The following is a 22941-nucleotide window of genomic DNA, read 5'->3' as shown; positions in this document are numbered from 1 at the left end:
GACATGGTGCAGAGTTACATTATGCATAGCCAGCGTCCGATTAAGAATCTGTCATAATGCAAAGTCTACACTGGGTACAAAGTAACACAGATAATCTTAAATCAAGCGGCAATGAGCGCATGCATATCATAGATCTCCTCGCGAACAGTGTAATATATGCCTGACACACCGCCCTCCAGCTCTACCTTTCCCTGTTGCGTTTTGCGCACAGCAACGGATTCCTCTAACATATCAGAGGAGCCACCTCTGCTGCAGATCAAGACACCTTCACCTATCAACTCCGCCTGAATGCCGACCTCTGTCAACCGACGTTTTAACGATGTCAACTTCAGCTCCCCAATCATGGTAGAACTCGGTAAAGGTTCGCTTGGTCTAGATCCGAGGATACGAGAAGCAGCAGGCATAGACGAATCTTGGTCCATAGGTGCAGGCCTTGACGAAGCGGATATAGTCTCCAACGTAGGTATCGTGGACGTGGCATGAGTGACGACCCGACCAGTGATAAAACCGACCTCATTGTCTTCGAACTGCCCGGAACATGTCAGGTTAAGCCTAGATTGACATAAGGAACAAACATACGCGTGACATTCTAAGAGACGCCAACAGTTCGTCGCTGATCGAAATAGAGAAACTGTTGATTTGGTGCCCGATCTTAACACTTGTGAATGCTGCGGGGGCGAAAATGTCTTTTGTCATGGTTCGAATGTTGGCGCAACTTTCTTGAAGAGCCTCCGTGTCTTTTTCCGACGCATGGATAATGATCTAACGGCGTCAGTGGAAAGCTAGTCAATGCCCACCAGGTTTGCCTACCAGTTTCCGCGGATCGACTTTTGGGACAATGGTTTTCACAGCGCGACCGTCATTAAGACCCTCCATGTCTACGAACAACAACCGACAAGCCATCTGGACCTCCACCTCCGACGTAACAAACTTGGATGGGGGCTCCAGGTGTGCTTTCTGTTTTTGATTTATCACTGAACCAACCACACCTGCGCGGAAACTCAAGGCTTACTTTGGCATCCTCTTCTGCCTGCCGCCTCCGATAATCCTTCATTTCATCACTCTCAGCTTCTTCCTCCAACACCTTTCCTTTTCTCAACCACATCCCTACATCAATAAGCTCACCATACTCATCAACTTTCCGTTTTTTCTCAACATAGGGAAACGTCCGGAATCGCTGCGCTTGTCCTCCAACAGTTTTGAAGAAGGACGTAGCTTTTGAAACGTTGCCCTTCAGATAGATATCAAATGATAACATTTGTTTTGTGAGGCCTTCGTCTCCTCCATCGATCCAATCGCCGTCCATTCCTTTGTCGCTCCGCCGCCGTCTATCCATTGTGTCATCATCCGTATCCATCAAATCTCCTCCTAGAGCTCTCCGAACTTCAGCTTCGTCTTCATCTTCATCTTCAGAATCTGAGTCACTGTCATCTTCATCCGCCTCAAGCATTCGCTGATTCCGCGCCAAGACCGCCTGATGTGCAGCTTCTTTTTCCTTCGCAGCACGTTCCTTTTGCAGATGGGCTTCCAGTTCTGCACCTTGTAGCGGGACTTTGGAATTAATCTCATAACGCCAACATCAGACATAAAGAGAATGGCAAAGGATGAAACCAACCTGGAGCTTAAGAGCGCCATCCATCATGATATTGCTGCCGATTTTGCCCTTGTCCCACTTATCGTCCGGTCGTTGGGAGTCGTTCCATTTGTTGAAGAGGACATGGCCCAGAGTGCCCTCCTCCCCGCGGCCAGTTAGCAGTACCACATTATCTGGGACTGCCGCAAAATCGCAGAACAGATGCCGGGATGGTCCATGAGAAAGAGAGGCGGGGGCCGCCAGTATCAGCTTGGGATCTTTCGAAGAATACTTCTGAATCAAAGCCTGGGGACTCGGGAAGAATTCTAGATGCCTGGAGAATCATCAAGAATGATTCTTGAAATAATAAATGCCACTCCAAACCTGAACCTTAGTGCGAAGGCACCGAGAGCATCTTCGTCACCATCATCGTCTCGTTTGCGTTTATGATCTTGACGCCCACCAGTACCATCCTCACCTACATCTTCCTTACTGACTGTACCCCCGAGCCATTCCATCATACTTCGAACAAATGTGAGCATTTCGCTCGCCGTTCTTGATAGGAAACATATAGGATATCTTAGGCGGGAGTAATTCCAATGCTGGTCAAGAAGGACTAAGAGTTCAAGGACGCGAGTGCTGGAGTCACAAGGTAGTAGTAAGGATGATCGAGATGAAAGAGTTGCGGTGACGGTGTCTGTATCAAGGAAGAATTGAGTTCGGTGATATAGTCCGTATGTATCAAGACATACCAATCAAGGCAGCATCACGATCCTTTCGTCGACTCATGAGCACAGATGCGCGGTCGGCATCTGTAATGAGAAGATCTGGTCTGGAAAGAGGCTCAAAAATTCTACCTGCAGCCCTCATGAGCACCGTTCCGTCAAGATGTCGTTCCTTCATGTGGTTCATGTTCACAGCGTATATTATTGTGCCTGAGGAAGGCGAGCGAATCTTCCATATCGTTCCTCCAAGACTGTGTCCTGCATTGTACGGCGTAATTGTCAAGCCTTGGCATTTTCCTAAAAGCATGTTCAGTACAGAATTTAAAGAACGTTTATTGAAGCACCTTGTAGATGAGTGGGTTGAGAATAACGAAGCGTATTGACAGAGTCGAAGGCATCGTGTACTTCTCGTGATGTAGCGATATACCTGCTCTTCTGTTTGACGTCCTCAGAGGGGGGCGTTTCCGGCTCTTGTACAGCGTTCACGTCATCGCTGTCATTACTCACAGACAGACCTTCGTCACCAATATCTTGTTCATCTCGAAGACCATCAACATCCTCAGTAACAGCGATACGGCCCATTGCTTGAACTGGCAACGTTGTATATGCCGGAGCCTTCAAACCCCAGCGAGAATATGCATACGGGTACAGGCCTGAATGTGCGAGGTCACCATGAGAAAGAAGAACAAGGTCAACGGTGGGCGCGCATCTACATTCAATGTTGGTTAGGGAACGCGGGTAAAAAAGAAGGATTATTACTCTCTCAATGCCTTGCAGTACGCTTCCCACGGGCATTCGACGTCGTCCCCGGTTGTTGCTGACGTCGAGGGCTCTGGAACCCAGTCGGGAGATCCACAGTCAAGAAGTATTGTAACATCGTCAACCTGAAGCAAATAAGCTAAAGGCGTCGTGCGCTGTGAACAGGCTTGGAGCAGGAAATGGGTCAAATTCAAGCAAATAAAGAAGAGAGGCAGTAGGCTCACCGGCCCCCGACAGAGGTGTAAAGGTGATCATTTTTGAAATGAGATGGTAGAAAAGTACCACTTGCCTCCCCACTAGGGTTAGGGTTATGAGCTGCTTTATTAGTACCAGTGTGGGCCACCACCGTGAATCCCAAAATGACATTTGAGGGTGCGCCTCATCCTCAACAGCACAATAGACGCACGTATGTGATGAGATTTGAGCATAACATTCGTAGAAATAGGAACTAGGAATACAATCGAGTCTCTTCAAGCCTTGTGAGTCTACCATATCTCATCAACACCTTGAACATGTTTATGACTGATACTCTGTATCCGCTCAGACTTGTATTTGATCCAGCCACCTCCAACTGCACCACACAAAGCAATTCCGCCTTTAAAAAGTCGTTTTTGCAGGTGACTCGGCTGGTGGTGGACTCTCTCTCACGGTTCTTACGACCTTACGCGTTATGGGACTTCCGTCACCAACTGGTGCCATCCTCATTAGTCCTTGGGTTGGTCTGACACACAGCTTTCCGAGTGTCATAGACAATGTGGACACCGTACGTACGTAATACGAAGTAATTTTCTTCTAAGCATCAATAGGTTTCCTTGCAGGACATCATACCTTCGCATAGTTTTCTCGCAAAGCCACTGACTCTTTGGCCGGTCGATCTGCTGCCTTCAAAGGATGGCAGAGTACAACCCGCAAAAGTCAAAGTCCCCGTCAGAACCTGGCCATGCCGATACACTGAAACCTTCTGCCTCTCATCTGCAACACGAAGGAAGGAACACTCGCAGAACGACACACCGAATGGCTGCGACGGAAACCTCATCGGATCAGGGAAGGCACGAGGATGATCTTTCAAAGAAAAATTCGCGGGGACCTCCAGCCAAAACCTCCAAAAATATTGATGGATAACAAAAATGACATTCCACGTGAGGTCAAATTCCAGATACAACCGTACACAACCACAAAGTAAGTTGTCTCTTCAGCTGTAGGATCAGGAAATGTCATTGCAAAACTTTTTAGGGCAGCTCACCCACCCATCGGTTTTCCCCATACTTCAGGGCTTATTAGGGAACTTACCACCGTTGTACATCCTGATGGTGATGGAGAGATTTTACGTGATGAAGATATCTATCTTGCTCATCGTGCTGCTTGTTCATCCAGGTATCCGGTAAGAGATGGTGTAATCAAGGATAGTAAAAGACAATTATCGAATTCTAAAACCTTCATGACACCAACTAAAGCCTACAAAATCCGTAGCATGTGCCTCTTCCATATGAAAATATTGGTTTTCTTGGTGCATCTTCAAATTTTCGATGGTACGTGTGCTTACATTTGTAAACGTTTCTTCGTCATCTTAGTTCTTAGGTATGTGCCATGTCTTGGCAGTGTTCAGCTTTACCAACAGTGTAGGCGTTTTTCATTTCGACACTGAGCCGACCATCTTAATGATTTCAGGCAAAATATGCCTACCGATCCACAGCCGAGTTTGCCAGACATGTCACGGATAGTGGCGAAGCCCATCCCAGTCGCAAACCTTTTCCTGAGCTTCACAGGCCCGCCTCGCCTGTATGGAGCCATGATTATGAACTTGATCTCCATCGGCGAAACCTGGAGATTCAGTCAAATGAAAAAATCTGGACCGTAACCAAATCATGAGCTTCAGTTCTCAGGTATCCAACACCAATTTATTCAAGGAAGAGGTGTAAGTATCGGCGAAGGAGATCATTAGGGCGTGACAATATTGAGTCAAGAAATGTGGTAGATGAAACCACTACAGTGTGTGTGGCTCCTTTGTCCCAGCACCCTTTACTGACCATTCCAACAGACTGATATACCGGGTATTTGATTCTCGAGCGCGTAGATGTCCGGGATAAGACGAGGCCCGTGGAATCGAAGGAACAGATTGCAGCTTTGCGCATTCGACCCGAGGAGATTGGTTTGATCAAGGAGGTTCCTACTATGCGGCGGGCAAAAGGTCAAGAGGAGTGGGACACATCCTTCAAGAACACCACACAGAAAGCTACCAAACATCGATGGACACTGGAAGCCAAAACCATTAAACTGCTTAAACGAGCGAAAGAGCAAGGCCTCATTTTGCACTCTGTCTGACATTCCACGAAAGTCCCTCGAAGAAGGGCCTCTCGTGTTAAGAGCACTTCAGACCAGCGTGGTACCATTCAAGAGATCGAAGATGGGGTTCCATTCGACCTTGATGATGAGAGTCCACCTTCCTCGGTCGCCGGACGTAGGGACACAGTGAGTCATGTTTCACACTGATATCTCTGTTCATTCTCTGTGCAGCCTGAAGGTTTTCTGCTCAAGAAATGTATATACCATACGCCTCCTGTAAGTCATGAGACGGTCCCCAGCAAGGGATGCACTCCGGGCTACGTTTGATTACCCTTCGAAACTACCACAGCAATCGGTATCGGAGCAACAAGTGCGTACCTATGTCATTCTTTTTCGTGGTTTAAACTGTGGGATGCCTCTGTGGGGTAAGTCGTTCGTATGATTGATGGTTCTTCTGCGTTAGCGACTAAATAATGCTATTCTAGGGGGGCGGATATGCATGCTAATAGAAACGTCTCCATTTAGGGAAGTAGAGCTCGGTTTGATCTTGGACTTGTGATTTTTGTGATTTTTCGTGCCGTCTTTCTATAGAGTATGTTCACAACTAAGTATGCCAATTATATATGTCGTCGTGCTTGTTCTGCTTGACCGTCAAATAAGGGTGCGCACGGGCCAAGTGATGGATGGCAGGCGTGAGAATTCTTCAGTCCCGGTTCACTGCTGAGCAAATTCTTTTGCCTTTCGTCTGCCTCTCAGCCTTCACTCTCATCTTTTCCTATTCCATTCTCTTTGTGAGTATTATCTGCCTTGCGGGACTTCCGCCTGCCAAGATTATTACCTCTGTCGCTTTTACAGGGTCTTTCAGAAACATGCGTGAAGTCATCTCCGTACACGTTGGCCAGGCTGGTCTCCAGATTGGTAACGCTTGCTGTAAGTACACTTTTTCTTCTGTATCCGTTTGCCTATCGTCGCGATTTCACCTTGAGTCGACGCGTCGTGCTATTGTTTATCTTCACCTTTTCGACGATATGTGGGTGGTACGATGCTGATCCGATTACTCCAGGGGAGTTGTACACTGTCGAGCACGGTCTCAGCGTACGTTTTCCTTCATTCACACTCCCAAGATTCTTCCTTTCTAATCTTTTTATAGCCTGACGGTCGTCTCAGCGATGGCGCCGTCGCCAACGATGATGGCTTCAGCACTTTCTTCTCCGAGACGTCCTCGGGCAAGCATGTGCCACGCTCTCTATACGTGGATCTGGAACCCAATGTCATTGATGAGGTCAAGACTGGCACATACAGGAGTTTATTCCACCCTGAGACTCTGATCAATGGCAAGGAGGACGCTGCGAGCAACTGTGAGTTGATTCGCTGGCATATATGCGTTATGTTGATGGCTGACGATGCCCAAGATGCTCGTGGACATTATACCATTGGCAAAGAGATGATTGATATCGTAATGGACCGAGTGCGCCGCCTCGCGGACAACTGCTCTGGTCTCCAGGGCTTCTTTGTATTCCACTCCTTTGGCGGTGGAACTGGTTCCGGATTTGGTGCCTTGATTTTGGAGCGCCTATCCACGGACTATGGCAAGAAGTCGAAGTTGGAGTTCAGCGTGTATCCCGCCCCAACGCTGGCGAACTCCGTCGTTGAACCATACAATTCAGTTCTGACTACGCATACGACTTTGGAGCACTCCGACTGCTCTTTCATGGTATGTGATCTGACTTGACATTTTGAGTGAACTTGCTCGGACCCAGACCCACTCAGGTTGACAATGAAGCTATTTACGACATTTGCAAGAAGAACTTGGGTATCTCTTCTCCCGGATTGACCAACTTGAACAGGCTGATCGCACAAGTCGTCTCTTCAATCACCGCGTCTTTGCGTTTCGACGGATCCCTCAACGTTGATTTGAACGAATTCCAGACCAACTTGGTTCCGTAAGTCACTACATTGGACAGGGGAGACGGCCAGAATGACGTGCTTTTTCAGGTTCCCCCGTATTCACTTCCCCCTTGCCACTTTCGCTCCAATCATCTCCGCCGAAAAAGCGCACCATGAACAGAACTCGGTTGCTGATATGACGTTCTCTTGTTTCGAAACCGGCAACCAGATGGTCAAGTGCGACCCCAGGGAAGGGAAATACAGTGCGTACATGCGTAATTGGATCGATCAATAACTTAGAATGTCTCTTAGTGGCCTGTGCCCTCCTTTACCGTGGAGACGTCGTTCCCAAAGATGTCAACGCTGCTGTGGCTATCATCAAGACCAAGCGCACCATCCAATTTGTCGACTGGTGCCCAACCGGCTTCAAGCTTGGTATCTGCAATGAGCCTCCCGCACACGTTCCAGGCGGTGATCTCGCCAAGGTGACACGCAGTATGTGCATGCTTTCAAACACGACTGCTATTTCGTCGGCCTGGAGCCGCCTCGACCACAAGTTTGACCTCTTGTACTCGAAACGGGCGTTCGTCCACTGGTACGTTGGTGAAGGTATGGAGGAGGGCGAGTTCTCCGAGGCCCGGGAGGACCTGGCTGCTCTTGAAAAAGACTACGAGGAGGTTGGTATTGACTCGGCCGACATGGAAGAGGCCGGCGAATATTAGACCTGGTTGTATGCATTTTTTTCACGATTGCGATGGCAGCTTAGTTGACCTATAATTGTTCTTGTTGTGTGCTTTATGTGATTCCCAGCATTACCCTTTACTTCCTATACAGTTACGCGGAATTTATTGATGAATTCATGACATTTTCTATCGCGTGACTGTGATGTGACCAGTGCCAAAATTATTGGTTGATCACCTGGTTTCTCCTAAGTAACGACCTTATCCTTAACCGCCGTTCAAATCCACTCCGTCTCTAGAAATCATGCGTGAAGTAATCTCCGTCCATGTTGGCCAGGCTGGTGTCCAGATTGGTAACGCTTGCTGTACGTCGTCCTTCCTTGCCACTGCCCTTTTCCTTCTTTTCGCGTCGAGATTCGCGTACTAACCGCCGTGCAGGGGAGCTCTATACTCTCGAACACGGACTCAGTGTGAGGAGTCGTCGTCCTGAATTCATCGTACTGCAATGCTTACCCTTTGCCCTAGCCTGATGGTCGTCTCGGTCCCGACTCGCCATCTCACTCTGATAGTGGATTTTCTACCTTTTTCTCAGAGACTGGCTCAGGAAAACACGTTCCACGCTCCCTTTACGTGGATCTAGAGCCCGGTGCAATAGATGATGTTAAGACGGGCCCCTACAGGTCACTTTTCCACCCAGAAACCATGATTTCAGGCAAGGAGGATGCTGCAAACAATTGTATGTCCGTTCATCGCATTTTGGATCAAATGTGTGCTAACGTGCTGGCACCAAGACGCCCGTGGCCACTACACAGTAGGAAAGGAGCTCATTGACCCTGTAATGGACAAGCTGCGCCGTCTCGCCGATAACTGCTCTGGTTTACAGGGCTTCTTCGTGTTCCACTCGTTCGGTGGTGGAACAGGTTCAGGTTTCGGTGCCCTGCTCATGGAACGCCTCTCCACTGACTATGGCAAAAAATCAAAACTGGAGTTCTGTGTGTACCCTGCTCCGCAACTCTCCAGTTCCGTCGTCGAGCCTTACAACTCCGTCCTGACGACTCACACAACTCTTGAGCATTCTGACTGTTCATTCATGGCATGTCTGAACCCTTTTACGAATCTTCCTAGCTCTAACCTAACATCATTCAGGTCGATAACGAAGCCATTTACGACATTTGCAAGTCAAAGTTGGGTGTTGTTTCTCCCAGCTTCTCCAACCTAAACAGGCTGGTTGCGCAAGTTGTCTCGTCAATCACCGCATCTCTCCGCTTCGATGGTTCTCTGAACGTCGATTTGAATGAGTTCCAGACTAACCTGGTTCCGTGAGTACTGTCATTTCTTGCGCTGCCTATGCTCTTATCCCTGGTTCAGTTTCCCTCGTATCCACTTCCCTCTTGCCACCTATGCTCCTCTGCTTTCCGCCGAGAAAGCTACCCATGAACAGAACTCCGTAGCAGAGATGACTTTCTCTTGTTTCGAGACCGGCAACCAGATGGTAAAATGTGACCCTAAAGAGGGAAAATACAGTATGCTCATGTTTTCTCATCGTAAGTTCTGGACCCTCTGACCGGTGGAATAGTGGCCTGTGCCTTGCTCTACCGTGGAGACGTCGTGCCCAAGGATGTTACCGCTGCTGTCGCAACGATCAAGACCAAGAGGACCATTCAATTCGTTGACTGGTGCCCCACCGGTTTCAAGGTATAGATTGTACGTCTATTCGCAGGTGTCGCCTGACTTTTCGACAGCTCGGTGTCTGCAACGAACCCTCAGCATGTGTACCCGGCGGTGACCTTGCTAAGACGACTCGCAGCCTTTGCATGCTTTCAAAGTACGCGCTTTCCTCTTTGCTCAGAAGCTATTACTTATAATTTCTAGCACCACCGCTATTGCTGTTGCATGGAACCGCCTTGGTAAGTCTAGAACTCTTCATTTGTCTTACCGGCAATTAATTGTACCATCAGACTACAAATTCGACCTCATGTACTCTAAACGTGCCTTCGTGCACTGGTATGTTGGTGAGGGTATGGAAGAAGTAAGCATCTCTTTGACCAGACATGACCGCTTATTTACTAGTCATCTCTTAGGGTGAATTCTCTGAAGCTCGTGAAGACCTTGCAGCGCTCGAGAAAGATTACGAAGAAGTCGGTACAGACTCCGCTGACGCGGAAGAGGATGGCGAGTATTAGACATAATCAGATGTCAATCATCCCTTCGTCTGAAAATACCCTTTGCTTTTTTCGGTCCGCTCTTGCTCTTTCCTAGTTCTACGCTTATAACGGTTTACCTTAAATCTATCGTTTGAATCAAACTCTTTTCTGGAAGTGGTATGTGGATACTCAATCCAACGAGACAATGTAATTAGCTGTGCGTTAAATGGGGTCTCTAAAATGAGCATCTATACAAGTCCGAACATCTAAGTGCCACTTTTCATCTATATGTAATCTATTCAGTGGAGACTGTAATTTCTAAACCTGTGTCTACGCGACGGATGGTGACGCTAGAGAAGAACAGTAAGAACCACAGCGGTACAGCAAATTAATGCAACTAGCCTATCCATGTTGGGGACAAGAAAATCAGGCTGGACTGCCTCCATCTGTTCCTTGCTGTGGGTCGTGAGGAACCCAATAGTCTTGCAACCTGCGGCCTTGCCACTGCGGATGCCAGCAGGTGCATCCTCGAAAACGACACCTTAAAGAACAAAGTGAGGAATGAGCATGATTAATGTGTAGATCCTCACAATTCTCTGGCTTCACGCCGCATTTTTTCGCACCAAGAAGGTATGGATCGGGGCTAGGTACGGTCAATCGATAATCGGACGTGGGACGAACAAGACATACGCAGGTTTCCCTTTCTCTACATCCTCAGATACCACGAGGACGTCAGGGATGGTGACACCTGCGATGCCAAGGGCTGCGGTGGCATACTTCCTTGTGGCAGAGGTACAGATGGCCCAACTGGGATTAGGAAGTTTGTGACAGGGTGTGATCTGATATATCGCGGCTTTAGGATCAAATTCAGGTATGGAAGTCGAATCACTACCTCTGCGAAATTTCTGGCTACCCCGGGAAGGAGAACAATTCCTTGGAGTCCATCAGCAGCAGCAGAGGTGACGATCGCGGTTTCAAAGCGTTCGGCTTCTCTCTACATGGAGGCTTTGAGCAAATATATAGGACGCGTAGTTTGTCTTGACATTTACCTCAAGCTCGTCAGGATCTGTGATCCCACAGTGGACCCGAAGATTCTCAACAGTACGAACACCATGGGCAGCTGGTACATAAGTAAATATCGGATGGACCACAATCGTGCTCACAGCTCAAGACTTCGTGGATGTCGATGGATGGGTATGTCTGTCGGAATACCCCCCAAGCTCCCTCGACCCCAGCAGTGGAATCTACAAGTGTTCCGTCCATGTCGAACAGCCTGAATGATGGTTAGAAGATTTCCATGAAGTAAAAAAAGGCTACCTACACCACGTCGACGTGAAAAGTAGTGGACGGCATGTTATCTTAGTAGATGAGGGTAAATGACTGCAAGAATTGAACCACGCGCTCTTATCCTCCGACATTTATCCGGAGTCCCGAATTCCGGACAGCTATTGTTTGGCTTTGGTGGAGATGCCAAGCACCGGTGTTCTACTGCTTGAGCACTGCCACAGAACGAATTGTAACCATGCCTCCGCGTCGACGAGCTCACGTCTTCACCCAGGAGAGCATCAACCAACAACTGCAACAAATCCATCTTCTCGACCAGTCATCTTCCTCGGAAAATTTGGAACAGCTGGGTCCGCTAATTAAGCAAATCCACACCAACAGACAGCAGGAAGCCTTTCTTCGCACCGTTCAAGGGCTCATCGAATCCAAAGACCAAGAGATCGAGAAAATATGCGGAGACAACTACCAAGACTTTATTTCGTCGGTTTCTACGCTGTTTACGGTAAAGTCGTACACGGACAAGATGAAGGAGAACATTGCTACCCTGGATACCAGTGTCGCGCAGCTGGGGCATGGGCTAGTAGAGAAGAAACGGGCATTGTTACAGTCGAAGAAGACCGCTGCAAATCTTGACGAGGCAATCGACACCCTTCAGGCTTGCTTACGCGTCTTGGATGTAGTGTATAGAGTGGGCGTAATGGTTACGGAAGGCAAATATTGGAGCGCGTTGAGGGTCCGTTCTTCACCCTGTGTTTCAACATTCTACTCTAATACGTACATTTCAACCAGTGTCTTGACGACATCCCGAGCATTGCTCCAACGCTGTTACTCCAAACACCTTTCTATCAACATTTGCTATCTTCCCTACCTTCTTTGCGCGGTCAAATAAAGGATGCAGTAACCGCTTCCATGAAGCAATGGCTGCTTGAAATAAGAAATAATAGTGGCGATGTTGGGCGGCTGGCACTTGACAATATGGAGACGAGGTCACGAAGGTGGAGATCAAGACGAGAGAAAGACCAGTTCCTGAGGATGAGTCCCGTCGGTAGCGCTGTGGAATTGGTCACTTCAGAAAAATCTGAATGTAATCTATCCTTTTCCTTTCTTGAGTTGTTCTAATGAAGTCTACAGACGACGTTCTGAACAACGATGAACTCAAGATCGACTTTAAGCCGCTTTTTGAATGTATACATATTTATACAGCCTTGGATTCCTTGGGTGAGCTTCAGCGATCATATCAAGGGGACAGAAAGGTATGTGGCTTATCAGTCACATTAGCTTTATACCAGCTCATTTAACATCTTAGGCACAATCTGACCTGATCCTGCCCGACCCTCTTCCTATATCTTCATTACCATCACTCATTCAAGAAATTTCTGGTTTCTTCATTGTGGAAAGTCACGTCCTTGAAACGACGGATACTTTTAGGTCCCAGCGAGACATAGAAGAACTCTGGGACTCACTTGTAGGTCGATTGAGAACAGGAATTGAAAACGCTTTACAGACAGAAAATGATCCCGATACTTTCCTACGGGTGAAAGAATATCTGATAGAATTTCTCATGACCTTAGACGTCGGTGAGCTTAATGATGTCCTACGTGCAGACTCTGATTCATAACCAGTCACCATCCTATCCGACTGCATCATTGCATTCGTTTATCATTGTTCTTTTTGAAAGGTATGCCAGGCTGCTAGAAGCTCAGTTCAGTCGACGTTTTGACAGCGTAAGTTTCATTTGTGGGTGTGAACATTGCTGATCTTTTGTTTTCAGATTATACAACATGATGATCATCTGTCAATGTATATCGAAACTACCTCAGAATTGGCGACAGTCTTGGAAATAGTCTGGCTAAGTGAGTCAGAGCGAGTTGAAATCAAACAGTAAGTTCTCGTGCCTCTGGATTTAGGGCATATCATGATCACTTGCAGGCGGGCTTTGCCCGTAGACCTTCCCTGGTCGCAGACATTCTATCTATGCTGTCAGGACGTAAGTGGACTTTCTGGTACCAGCTTGGTATCTCCTCCATGGGCTTTCAGATACGTGGATTTATTCAAAAATTCTATGCTTTTGTGGAAGGAGTATCACAACATCACCGAAACATCGATGAAATGCTGAACAAGGTGAGGCAACTATGCAATTTCAGCGTCCATGCTAAGGTGTATCATCTAGTCCTTGGACAGCCTCTTAACAAACAGCATCAGTATAGCTATCGGGCAACGTCTTGCAGGAACGACCACCCTCACCCAGATTGCCCAAATTGTGACCAATCTCGAACATTTTCAGGTTGCCTGTGTGGAACTAGAACGATCTTTGACTAACTTGCGGTACGTACTCAGCTCCAACAACCCGTGCTGTTGGCTGATGCGGCGGCTTATGGTTAAGCTCCGCTCAGAGAGGAGGGACGATCCACCTGGCTGCCTCCAATTCATTTGAGAGCACCTTATCGCGGGCATTGGCACGCATCTCGGGATTGATCAACTCCAAGTTGGATGATTTCTTTGAGCTTTCTGAGTATGACTGGACACCTAACAAGCGCGAGGATTCGCCGAGCATGTATCTCTATGAGCTGGTCAATTGGCTGACCACGGTGGTGGACTCGCTTGTCATCAAAGAAGCATACAAGGACGAGGCCTATAGAGGAGCTGTAGGATATATCGCGGACTGTCTCATGGTATGTGCTTATTGTTGGATCGATGATCAATCCGGGTGATAATCACTTCGTAAACTGTAGGATTTCCTAACCGGGAGGAACATACCAATGATGAATGAAAATGCCATTTCGAACTTACTGATTGATGTGGATTTCATCGAGGAAGAACTGCGGCGAATAGGAAGGCAACATTTATCCAGCGCGTTCATTGAGCTGCGTTCCGTGAGTACATTGCCCCCTTCCCCACATTCATTCTGATGCTGATCGCTTTTACTCTTGAAATCATATAGACAACTTCTATTCCCTTGAACAATTCCGTCCCAGAGTATTTGGTCCTCGCTAACCGTCAATCATCATTCCCGTCCGTCAAACAAAAACGTCTCCAAGCGCTGCTGGAGAAGCTCGCCAAGTACGGCACCACTCGACGTGATGCGGGGGAGAGAGAGCTTGCGGAGAGACGGCGCAAAGAAGCAGAGGCTGTAGGGAGACTATATCCAGGCGAAGGCCGGTAGAGAGCTGTATACTTATCACGTTGTAATATCAATGCATTATTGGATCATTCAGTCTAGATTCTAAATCAAAGAGCATTTTGAAAGACCCCCGGGCCATTTAATACAGGAAAAAGGAAAGGCGAGTGATCCAATAACAAGGGGAAGGGAGGGAAGACAAAAAACAGTTACTAGCGGTATTGTGAGCTCAGGCGTTGCATACGTTTTCGGCATCGTAAAGAAATCGTGATACAAGTAAACAACGCTGAAGCGTATCCGACGGCCAGGCACCTATTACACCCGACGCTTGATATTGGCACTCAACCACTCGAGACCTTCGTAGAGACCGTCTCCAGATGTAGCACAAGCAGCCTGGGGTAAAGCTGGGCGTAAGCTACAATGCAATAAGGCAACAACGTGTAGCTGACCTGAATATACCAAGTGCGTTGTCTCAATCCGTGAAGACCAAGCTTATCGGTGATTTCAGCGGCGTTCATGGCGTTGGGAAGATCCTGTTTGTTGGCAAAAACGAGAAGGAGAGCATCACGAAGTTCATCCTCGTTGAGCATCCGCTGGAGTTCCTCTCGCGCCTCAGAAACACGTTCCCGATCATTAGAATCAATCACGAAGATGATACCCTGGGTGTTTTGGTAGTCTACGGAAGGATGAGAAGAGAATAGATGCACAGGGGTGTAAGTACGTACAATGCCTCCAGAGAGGACGGATCTTGTCCTGACCTCCAACGTCCCACACAGTGAAAGAGATGTTCTTGTATTCCACAGTCTCGACATTGAAACCTGCATCGATATGAACATACCGGTGTGGAAGAAATTAGCGCCAAGCTTACCGATTGTTGGAATGGTGGTGACGATCTCTCCCAGCTTGAGCTTGTATAGGATAGTGGTCTTACCGGCAGCATCAAGACCGACCTAGGGAGCTTAGATGAGCATCTGCGACGGCAGCGAGAAGAATTTGGAGCAGACCATCAGTATACCTATGATAGATGCATTTCACCATCTGACACGCACGACATCGATAAAGCGACTTACGCATTTCCTTCTTGCCAAAAAGGCCGGCAAGAAGACGTGAGACCGAGAGACCCATTGTTGCAAACGAATTACGGGACAAAAATAAGAAAAAGCGGAAGAGGCGGTTGTTGAGGATGAGAGGAAGAGAGTGAGCGTGTGAGTCCGTACAAATTGAATCGCCGCTTCTCAGGCTTCCTTTTATATCCGACCCACTTCCCGACTCGTCTGCGGACATTTCATTCCACGTAAGTGGTTCGTGGCTGCTTGTCTGCTGTGAGAGTGTCATATTATGAGGAACGCTCTGGTGCTGCATATTTTCTCATATGTGGACATATGCCAAGGGTCCACGATTTATTTAATTTTCGATTGACAGCCATCACAGAGGCTTGAGATCCTCCTCGACCGTACACTACAGATCCAAATTCCAGAGGGCGGCTAGAAAAGCAAATCAGACTGGGATCTTGCACGAAATTATAAAAAGTCGAGGTCAAGATGGTCATTGGGAAAAAAACGGAATTATAACTTGATCATATAAGCCAAAAAGTAACCAAAAAGTTGAAGAATTACAAGTAACGAGGAGTACGTAGAGGCCAAGCCATAAGTAGTATAAACTAAATGGAAATCGAAGGAGAAAATTTCCCAAGTCGTCATGGCACATAAATTGAAGTGAGAAATATATAGCACTCAGCGCAAGCCAGCAGCCGCTAGGCGGCGGTCAAGCTGCAACCTCCAAGTTCTGTAGAAGCCGTTGTCTGGTGTGGGATTGTAGTCGCAGAGTTCCCAAAGGACGAGCTGTTCCTGGAAGCCCGCGTTTGGCCAAATTTGATCGCGAGCTGGACCGGAAACGTTACAAAGGATTCACAGGCTATGCGTTTGTTCCTTACCTCGTCTAACAATTTCCAAAGCTTCCGTGGCGTGGATTCGTTGGGACCACATCACTGTATGAAATCAATTTATCTTTCCGAGATGGATCGATTTGAGGACGAAGGACTTACGGTATGCAGCGACAACAGTAGCGCTCCGCGAGAGACCTTGAACGCAATGAACGAGAACAACACCTTGATTAGACAAGGCTTCGTGAATAAAGCGAATGGCTCTTGGGAGATGGCGCAAAAGGTCCGCGTAGTCGACGTCTTCGACTTCAATGCGGAGGTGTTGGATGCCAGACTCGGGCAGCTCTGCAGGGATAGGGTCTGAGCATACAGAGACTATATGCGTTATCCCCCGCTCGCCAGTTGCGCGGGTAGAGGTAGCTGCTCTAATACTAAAAATGAGAGGGAGTGGGGGAAGGGGGGGAAATAATCAATATCGGGGTCGAATCTGCAGGAGAAAGGGCGCCCACGTACTTGCCCAAATAGAGCCTGTCGATCACAAGATTAACGTTGCGCCAGTTGTTGTTCATTCTTCTTGAGGCTCGGTAGAGATGCTGGAAATCTTGCTGCGAACTCTGAATTGACAAGCAGCTTCATAGTGCCTTCTTGTACTCTCCATGAAAGCCAATACGGTCGATAAACATTCCCGCTTTCGTTCGGTAGTAGTAGTAACCGTTAGCCGCCATGGAACGAGCAATTAGCAAGGTAGGAGAAGAAAAGGGCCTATGGCGGTGAAAGAAGCGGTGTCCACGTGTGGTGCCTATTCAGGCAAACCCGGAGGTGAACTTGGATTCCAACGCTGTGAAGTCACCGCCGCAGCGTTACGAGGCGCCTGTCAAGAGTGTCAAAGAGGGAAAAATAGGCCTTGTAAAATCGATATTCTGTGACATTTCAGAAGAAAAGAGACAGATTCTGTCAATATCTGCAATCGTGATTTCGGTTTCGCAGGACTACCGATTGCGAATCCCTCGGAAAAGGCGCAAGAATAGTTGATTACCGGTGCGAAGATGTTTCAAGATAGACGTCCTCAATCTACGTCATGCGCAAATCTTGGCCCTCGGGCCTGAAGCCAATGCGGACCAACTAACGTATGGCCCATCGAGTGTCGGATCAAAAAAAAAACTTTTCTTTATCGTGTTTGAGCAACGCGCGGCAGTCCTCCGACAGTCATGGATAGCGGTATGTTTAGTATACGAACAGTTCAAATGTTGACTCATGCTGACGAGGGTGTAAGACAGAGAACACATTTTAATCTTGCCTAGATCCGAGTCCCGATATCGGAACCGTCGCCTGAAAAGAAAATAAAAAAGAGTTAATTCAGGACACTGGACCAGGGCAAAAGAAACAAGAAATTTTCAGAGTAGATCCTAACAGTGCGCAATGTTGGCGAAGGTGCGCTGAGTTGAGCTGAGCATATGGAACGTCGAATCTGAATAGCGTATACGACGTGAACTTTATCAGATAGGGTTTCCTATAAAAAGAATGATTCCGTGACCACAAGACGTACAAGAGAACCACAAGTCGGGGGGGAAGATACGTGTATGCATCAACCAATATACTTTCCATGTTAGTAAATAAACACGTTGTTTCCTGCTGATTGCGTGCAGGAAAAGCCAATGAAAGTCGTGTACGTCCGCTTAGATAAGCGAGGCGAAATTAAACTCTCATCATCCTACATACTAAACCGCATGTTGTATTGGTTACTTAATGTTCTCTGTATCTGATTCATGATCTTTCCCTTCTACCGCCATCGCTCATTATGAAGATTGAATGGGCAGCAGATGTATCCTCCGTTCCCGTCGTCGCACTAACAACCTCCATCTAACATTCCGACTCTAGTTCCATCGCGATGGGTCGCGCCGGAAGCACCCTATACCCAACACAATGCATGGGTGGCTTGCAAAAATGAGGGGAACCCTTATCGGTGACGAGAGACTTAGAAGCAGGGTAAGTTCCTTGCTTCGATGGCATTACTGTCCACTTATTCTAATCTGACTACTAGGGTATGCGCGAGATGAAGGCAGCCCGGGAATACAAACGCAGGGAGGCGCGACGCAAAAAGCAGTCGTGCGGTTTTCTTGCAAACCTCTTTGGGTGCAAGCTGCCTCCTTCCCGTAGCTCTGGCACCCGGAGCCAGCCTCGCGTTCGACATCGGGGTTCTGCTCATCGCCTAGTCGGGCATGCACCGCAGCGACGTCACACCACGGGCATAGCTGGTACCCCCGGTAGAAGCAAATCACCCGTCAAGGCTCCTGTAAACGGAGTCAGGAGGAACACTCAAGGACGCGGCCAAACCACAGGTGCACGCCGCGTTCAGCCAAAACGTAGAGTGACGAGGTAAATTATACGGCTAGAAGTTTGATTTGTCCTGTATACTTATCGTGTGTATCATCTGGTTTTTATTTTTGTGTATTCGCATAACGCGATACATTAATATGGCGATCTTGGTATTAATAACATTTTGGCACTGCAGCCCATTCATCTTACTTCCCAAAGTTTGCATCCATGCCCCTGAAGGCAAAGCTCTGCATCCATAGGAACACACAAGGTTGCCATGCTGCGCCGATGAGTTCCCAGAGGCTATATCCTGGAATCTGCTGTTGGGATACCCCGTTGGCGTCTGGGGTTTCATCCAGTTCATCTACATATCCTGTCGCCAGTGCACAACTAGGTATCGTTTCCATCGTAATCATTAATTTATAAGCGAGCTTTCAATTTTACGATCCCATGACTGGCCCCAAGCACCTTTGTTTAGCGCAGGCGCTTATATATAGACCCCGACAGATGGATAAGGCTAAGCTCCAGTTACATTTCAATGTCGTCTCCTTGTGTAACACGCCAGTCCTTTGCACGCTACCTGCCCTTGATCTGGGTATTATCTCGCCAAGTTCTCGACTCCCGACCCCGGGCGACCCCGTCCCGCCCTTAATCTAACCGTTCACCCGTCTTTAGCTCTGGGCGAATCCCGCCATCGGTATTCCTACCCTGGCCTACAATGTCACTCTTCTAATACTCTGGTATAAGGAGGCCGATGATGACCTGGCTCTCGAGCTTTTTTTATAGTGTATGTGCGGTGATTACCGCATGTGTATTGTGCACCGGCTGGATTTTTGCGTTCACTATCATGACCCTTGTAGCGTGGGCTCGGCCACAGGAGACGGTTAATATATGGAATATCGACATCCAGCTTCCAACATGTGCAGTGTATACACAAAGGTTGCAATTTCTCTCGACTTCCCTCCAAATTGCTCTGTTCGGGGTTTTGGCTGTAAAAGGTATCGTTCATAGCTTTAGATGTGCAACAACTCTATGTAACAATTGTAGCGCGTACGCTAATGACATGATTGCCATTCCATTGTCACATCACCCGCCCTGTAACGAGGGGTTAATCATTCCCAACAATCTTGAAAACAAATTTTTCAGCCCACCGTCACGAAAATTTCACCTGTTCTGAGGGTCCTTCAAAAGCTGAATGCCTCTTTTTCTTTCTCTTTCTCCGTTTCTTCTTCTTCGGAGTATCTGTGGGTGAATGGTTGTCGAGGCTTCTGTCGTCACTTGTATCGAAGACTGGCCCTTCAAGGTTTAATAAGGGTTGTTTCAGCAGAGATGTTGGCAGACCAATGGGTATTTTGGGAACCGTCTTGAGTGAGAAGGCTAGGGTTCTTGATGGTGACAGCAGAAATGGTTCTGAAATAAATGTACTCAGTAACGGAACGAATAAGAGAAATCACCCTTTACCTGAAGTCTCCGGGACAGAATCGTCGTCATTGGCAGAGTTACTCTTTGTTGAGATCGTCGTTAGAGCACTATCATTCGAGGCTAATGCGACCGCATTTTTATGTTTCTTCTTCCGCTTTTTCTCGGACGTCACGAGGCCGGACGCGACCTCCTCCGTAGCGGTAACACCAACATTGGATGATGAAGCTTCCGTTGGGGTGCTGGAACATGGTTCAACATTCAATGCACGATTCAACGTTTCCTTATTCCTCTTTTCCTTGCTGTAACCGGCGAAGGGGTCTATTTTAGGCTTCTTGCGAATAGCCTCCGCTCTACTTTCTCCTTCGTCAGATTCCTCTGCAGTATGCTTCGAGGTAGAACGTTGAGGGCCTTCGTCCTCCCTGAGATGTTTCTTCCCATTACTGAGAAGATGTCCTTTTAGACGTGCAGTTTCTCGCGAAGACAATGTATTATAGTCTGATGCTGAAGCACCTACACCTAGCCTGCAATCCATGTCCCCATTATTATTGGTGAAAGTGAAAATTTCCACAATGCATATCTACCTCGGGGGCCGACGCAGTTCCTCTTGTAGAATTTTTTCAATCTTTTTACTAGAAGACGATCTGTTGGTGTTTGGAGATGGTTTGACCCATGAAGACACCAAGTCATGGGTAAAGGACATCGAGAGGTCAATCCGCGCTTGGAGAGTTTCTAAGTCAATTTCGTCGTTGTCTGCCATGATAGAAGAATCCAAGAAGTAGACAAGCAGTAGGAGGGTATAACAAGAATTAGCGGACCATGACCAAGTCGAAACCAAGTCGTATGCAACTCCGCTTCAAACTTCAATTTCTTGATCAGGTCTTGGCTGCCTTTCATTGCCATCACTGACGCAGTATGTCGTCCCGCAAACGTGCGAGGGATGAGTTCGACGACGACGAGCCTACCTTCGGAAGACAGATCCTTCCTGTAGCCAATCTCCCTGCAGACTTTCATGGAACTCCTGCAGACGGCATGGAATATCTTTTCACTGTTCGGTGTGTGTATACGCTGCTCTTTCTCGTTTTGTTCTAACATTCATCTGCAGGAGAGATGCTAAGAGACTGCCTATGGTTACTCGAGTCCCAAATCCATACGAAATCCCAGATATGACGACGCCGTCAGCATCTGGACGTGACTCATCTTCCGGACATCCATCGCTTCCCTCGACAGAATGGCGTGCTCGATTCGAGACTCGGTTCAAAAATTTTCGCAAGGTGAGAGCCTTCCTAAAATCTATTTCCATTCCACTGACTTTAACATCCAGAATGTATCCCAGCCGACTGCAAGTGTCCAGCTTCCGCAGGTTCCTGGCAACCTTCTGATTCCCAGCAAGAAAGAGCGAGATTTTTGGTGGGCATTTCTCTCGGGGAAACCTGAGTCTGAATGGAACCCACCCAAGAAGCCTAAACAAAATAAGAAACTCAAGGGCATGCGTGCATTCACCGACGATTCCGATGCCGAGATTACCTATGAAGCGGTTCAGGAAACCTGGCAGATCAACAAGGATGGGGATGTTGAATTGGCATCCCAGGTACGTTCGTCGAGTGTACATGGTCCAGCTGACGAGGCGAAGACTTTGGACAATGTTTCATCTCTCGGCGAGAGTCCTCCTCCTTCTTACAAACCAAGACCACTGACGCCGTCATTGCTGCAACACATTGACCAGGCAGGTCTTCTTTCCGTGGCCGTTCATTCTAACTGATAGCCTATCCAGCGCATGTCTCTGCATCTCCTCATGTACTTTACCCATTGGATAAACCTCCATCTTGATGACGAAAGGAGTCCGCCCTTTCCGCGTCTTGCTGAAGTTCATGCGCAGTGGATATTCTTTCTCCTGACCCGCGTCGAGGATTACATATCTGCCGACGACATGAGTTCGCTGCGAAGTCTTGCCCGTGCCTGCCTTGCTTTGCTCAAGGTCTTACTCTATGAAGAAAAAGAAGCCAGGCCAAAAGATAGTGGCATCGGAAAGAACTCGTGTTGGATAATAATATCGACTGTCGCTGGAATCTGGGGCCAGCAGGATTTGTGGATGGATGCTGAGGGCATGTTGAATTCTATAGGACCGAAATAAATGATGTGGTATGTTAGTTCTATTAACACTCGTGTCCTTGATTTTTCCTTGTGTTGATACATTGAACCTACCGGACGCTTTTCTGTTGAACATAACGTACGTTTTCCGACGGTGATCAATTTTAAGGCGTGTTGAATTCCTGTTATGAAGATCCCAACAGTTATATCACCGGGCGACAAGGCACACCACACTCTACGGCAATCAATCAGCACCCAACTCTTGAAGCGATGAGTCACCGTTCCAGGTTCCTCAAAAGCGCCATACATCCGATTAATGCTACCGGCAACCGGGTAACTTCCAGAACGGATGTAACACTACGTTGTCTTAGGAGGATTTTTTTGGAGGTCTGAAATCACCGGTTGCGCCTGTCGATGAGGTCTAAACCTGAGCCCTCGGGTCCTCCACTGTCACTATATTGCGACCAATAGTCTTAAGGATGCAACTACGTTCATGTTCTACAAATCTTTTGCCGATGATTTATCGATTTCCAACGAAGCTCGCCGTCACCAGATTGCTCCGAAGACAAAGGCATCTCAGACTGCTTTGATCCGGTTATGTGGTTCAGGTATAACCGGTACGCCTCGGGACACGTCTACAACCGCACTCTTAAGCAATTTTTTTTTTGGTCATTCCTCAATGTTTTCTTTGTAAGTGAGGACGGCGGTCAAGAGATACCTGCAAATGCAATGCGAAAATGCGGGACGTGCCCATGATAATTCATCAGATGGTGACATGGG

The 22941-nt window shown here is 47.7% G+C and overlaps 11 protein-coding genes across 11 annotated transcripts; 6 read left to right on the top strand and 5 right to left on the bottom strand.

The window, feature by feature from the left end:
• Nucleotides 1-31: 31 nt before the first annotated feature.
• Nucleotides 32-3345, bottom strand: BT62DRAFT_963819 (uncharacterized protein). The gene is made up of 10 exons (XM_043188703.1): nt 3282-3345; nt 3058-3223; nt 2643-3007; nt 2326-2595; nt 1958-2270; nt 1616-1907; nt 1013-1564; nt 811-957; nt 580-762; nt 32-527 (listed from the first exon to the last, which is right to left on the bottom strand). The coding sequence occupies exons 1-10, from the start codon at nt 3310-3312 to the stop codon at nt 102-104; spliced, it is 2745 nt and encodes a 914-aa protein (XP_043042518.1). The 5' UTR covers nt 3313-3345; the 3' UTR covers nt 32-101.
• A 458-nt stretch (nt 3346-3803) lies between these two features.
• BT62DRAFT_657849 (uncharacterized protein) lies at nt 3804-4984 on the top strand. The gene is made up of 4 exons (XM_043181792.1): nt 3804-4236; nt 4291-4586; nt 4636-4676; nt 4726-4984. Exons 1-4 carry the CDS (start codon nt 4115-4117, stop codon nt 4924-4926), a joined length of 660 nt encoding a protein of 219 aa, XP_043042517.1. The 5' UTR covers nt 3804-4114; the 3' UTR covers nt 4927-4984.
• Nucleotides 4985-6094: 1110 nt separating this feature from the next.
• BT62DRAFT_929012 (tubulin alpha) lies at nt 6095-7998 on the top strand. The gene is made up of 8 exons (XM_043185627.1): nt 6095-6131; nt 6196-6270; nt 6404-6435; nt 6491-6698; nt 6753-7054; nt 7111-7283; nt 7336-7490; nt 7540-7998. The coding sequence occupies exons 2-8, from the start codon at nt 6210-6212 to the stop codon at nt 7947-7949; spliced, it is 1341 nt and encodes a 446-aa protein (XP_043042516.1). The 5' UTR covers nt 6095-6131; nt 6196-6209; the 3' UTR covers nt 7950-7998.
• Nucleotides 7999-8127: 129 nt separating this feature from the next.
• On the top strand, nt 8128-10309 carry BT62DRAFT_1073552 (tubulin alpha). Its single transcript, XM_043178945.1, has 11 exons — nt 8128-8272; nt 8346-8377; nt 8433-8643; nt 8699-9000; nt 9054-9226; nt 9276-9430; nt 9484-9602; nt 9650-9732; nt 9780-9814; nt 9866-9936; nt 9989-10309. The coding sequence occupies exons 1-11, from the start codon at nt 8212-8214 to the stop codon at nt 10088-10090; spliced, it is 1344 nt and encodes a 447-aa protein (XP_043042515.1). The 5' UTR covers nt 8128-8211; the 3' UTR covers nt 10091-10309.
• BT62DRAFT_944878 (phosphatase) lies at nt 10201-11459 on the bottom strand. Its single transcript, XM_043187925.1, has 8 exons — nt 11373-11459; nt 11215-11324; nt 11101-11171; nt 10944-11045; nt 10742-10890; nt 10642-10694; nt 10454-10592; nt 10201-10401 (listed from the first exon to the last, which is right to left on the bottom strand). The coding sequence occupies exons 1-8, from the start codon at nt 11402-11404 to the stop codon at nt 10347-10349; spliced, it is 711 nt and encodes a 236-aa protein (XP_043042514.1). The 5' UTR covers nt 11405-11459; the 3' UTR covers nt 10201-10346.
• A 91-nt stretch (nt 11460-11550) lies between these two features.
• BT62DRAFT_929010 (rsec15) lies at nt 11551-14550 on the top strand. The gene is made up of 12 exons (XM_043185626.1): nt 11551-12068; nt 12125-12419; nt 12467-12588; nt 12642-12908; nt 12958-13059; nt 13107-13216; nt 13265-13322; nt 13373-13456; nt 13506-13660; nt 13719-14007; nt 14068-14208; nt 14277-14550. The coding sequence occupies exons 1-12, from the start codon at nt 11574-11576 to the stop codon at nt 14496-14498; spliced, it is 2340 nt and encodes a 779-aa protein (XP_043042513.1). The 5' UTR covers nt 11551-11573; the 3' UTR covers nt 14499-14550.
• Nucleotides 14501-15614, bottom strand: BT62DRAFT_963805 (ARF/SAR superfamily). Its single transcript, XM_043188702.1, has 6 exons — nt 15524-15614; nt 15458-15468; nt 15322-15403; nt 15179-15271; nt 14903-15129; nt 14501-14846 (listed from the first exon to the last, which is right to left on the bottom strand). The coding sequence occupies exons 1-6, from the start codon at nt 15576-15578 to the stop codon at nt 14769-14771; spliced, it is 546 nt and encodes a 181-aa protein (XP_043042512.1). The 5' UTR covers nt 15579-15614; the 3' UTR covers nt 14501-14768.
• A 386-nt stretch (nt 15615-16000) lies between these two features.
• Nucleotides 16001-17297, bottom strand: BT62DRAFT_657341 (phosphotyrosine protein). The gene is made up of 4 exons (XM_043181791.1): nt 16849-17297; nt 16498-16766; nt 16387-16440; nt 16001-16335 (listed from the first exon to the last, which is right to left on the bottom strand). The coding sequence occupies exons 1-4, from the start codon at nt 16902-16904 to the stop codon at nt 16187-16189; spliced, it is 528 nt and encodes a 175-aa protein (XP_043042511.1). The 5' UTR covers nt 16905-17297; the 3' UTR covers nt 16001-16186.
• A 728-nt stretch (nt 17298-18025) lies between these two features.
• On the top strand, nt 18026-19153 carry BT62DRAFT_929007 (uncharacterized protein). Its single transcript, XM_043185625.1, has 3 exons — nt 18026-18157; nt 18214-18321; nt 18377-19153. The coding sequence occupies exons 1-3, from the start codon at nt 18134-18136 to the stop codon at nt 18713-18715; spliced, it is 471 nt and encodes a 156-aa protein (XP_043042510.1). The 5' UTR covers nt 18026-18133; the 3' UTR covers nt 18716-19153.
• Nucleotides 19154-19804: 651 nt separating this feature from the next.
• On the bottom strand, nt 19805-20830 carry BT62DRAFT_1002553 (uncharacterized protein; the record flags this gene model as incomplete). Its single annotated transcript, XM_043176860.1, has 3 exons — nt 19805-20061; nt 20113-20594; nt 20655-20830. 3 exons carry the CDS (start codon nt 20828-20830, stop codon nt 19805-19807), a joined length of 915 nt encoding a protein of 304 aa, XP_043042509.1.
• Nucleotides 20831-20935: 105 nt separating this feature from the next.
• Nucleotides 20936-22668, top strand: BT62DRAFT_929006 (uncharacterized protein). The gene is made up of 5 exons (XM_043185624.1): nt 20936-21125; nt 21176-21344; nt 21395-21796; nt 21845-22300; nt 22355-22668. Exons 1-4 carry the CDS (start codon nt 20986-20988, stop codon nt 22202-22204), a joined length of 1071 nt encoding a protein of 356 aa, XP_043042508.1. The 5' UTR covers nt 20936-20985; the 3' UTR covers nt 22205-22300; nt 22355-22668.
• Nucleotides 22669-22941: the final 273 nt, after the last annotated feature.

Source organism: Guyanagaster necrorhizus (assembly GCF_019112545.1).
Source record: "Guyanagaster necrorhizus MCA 3950 unplaced genomic scaffold BT62scaffold_6, whole genome shotgun sequence".
In the NCBI taxonomy this organism is placed as follows: Eukaryota; Fungi; Basidiomycota; class Agaricomycetes; order Agaricales; family Physalacriaceae; genus Guyanagaster; species Guyanagaster necrorhizus.
Note: the sequence above shows the minus strand (reverse complement) of the source record. Positions and strands in the feature narration are given on the sequence as shown.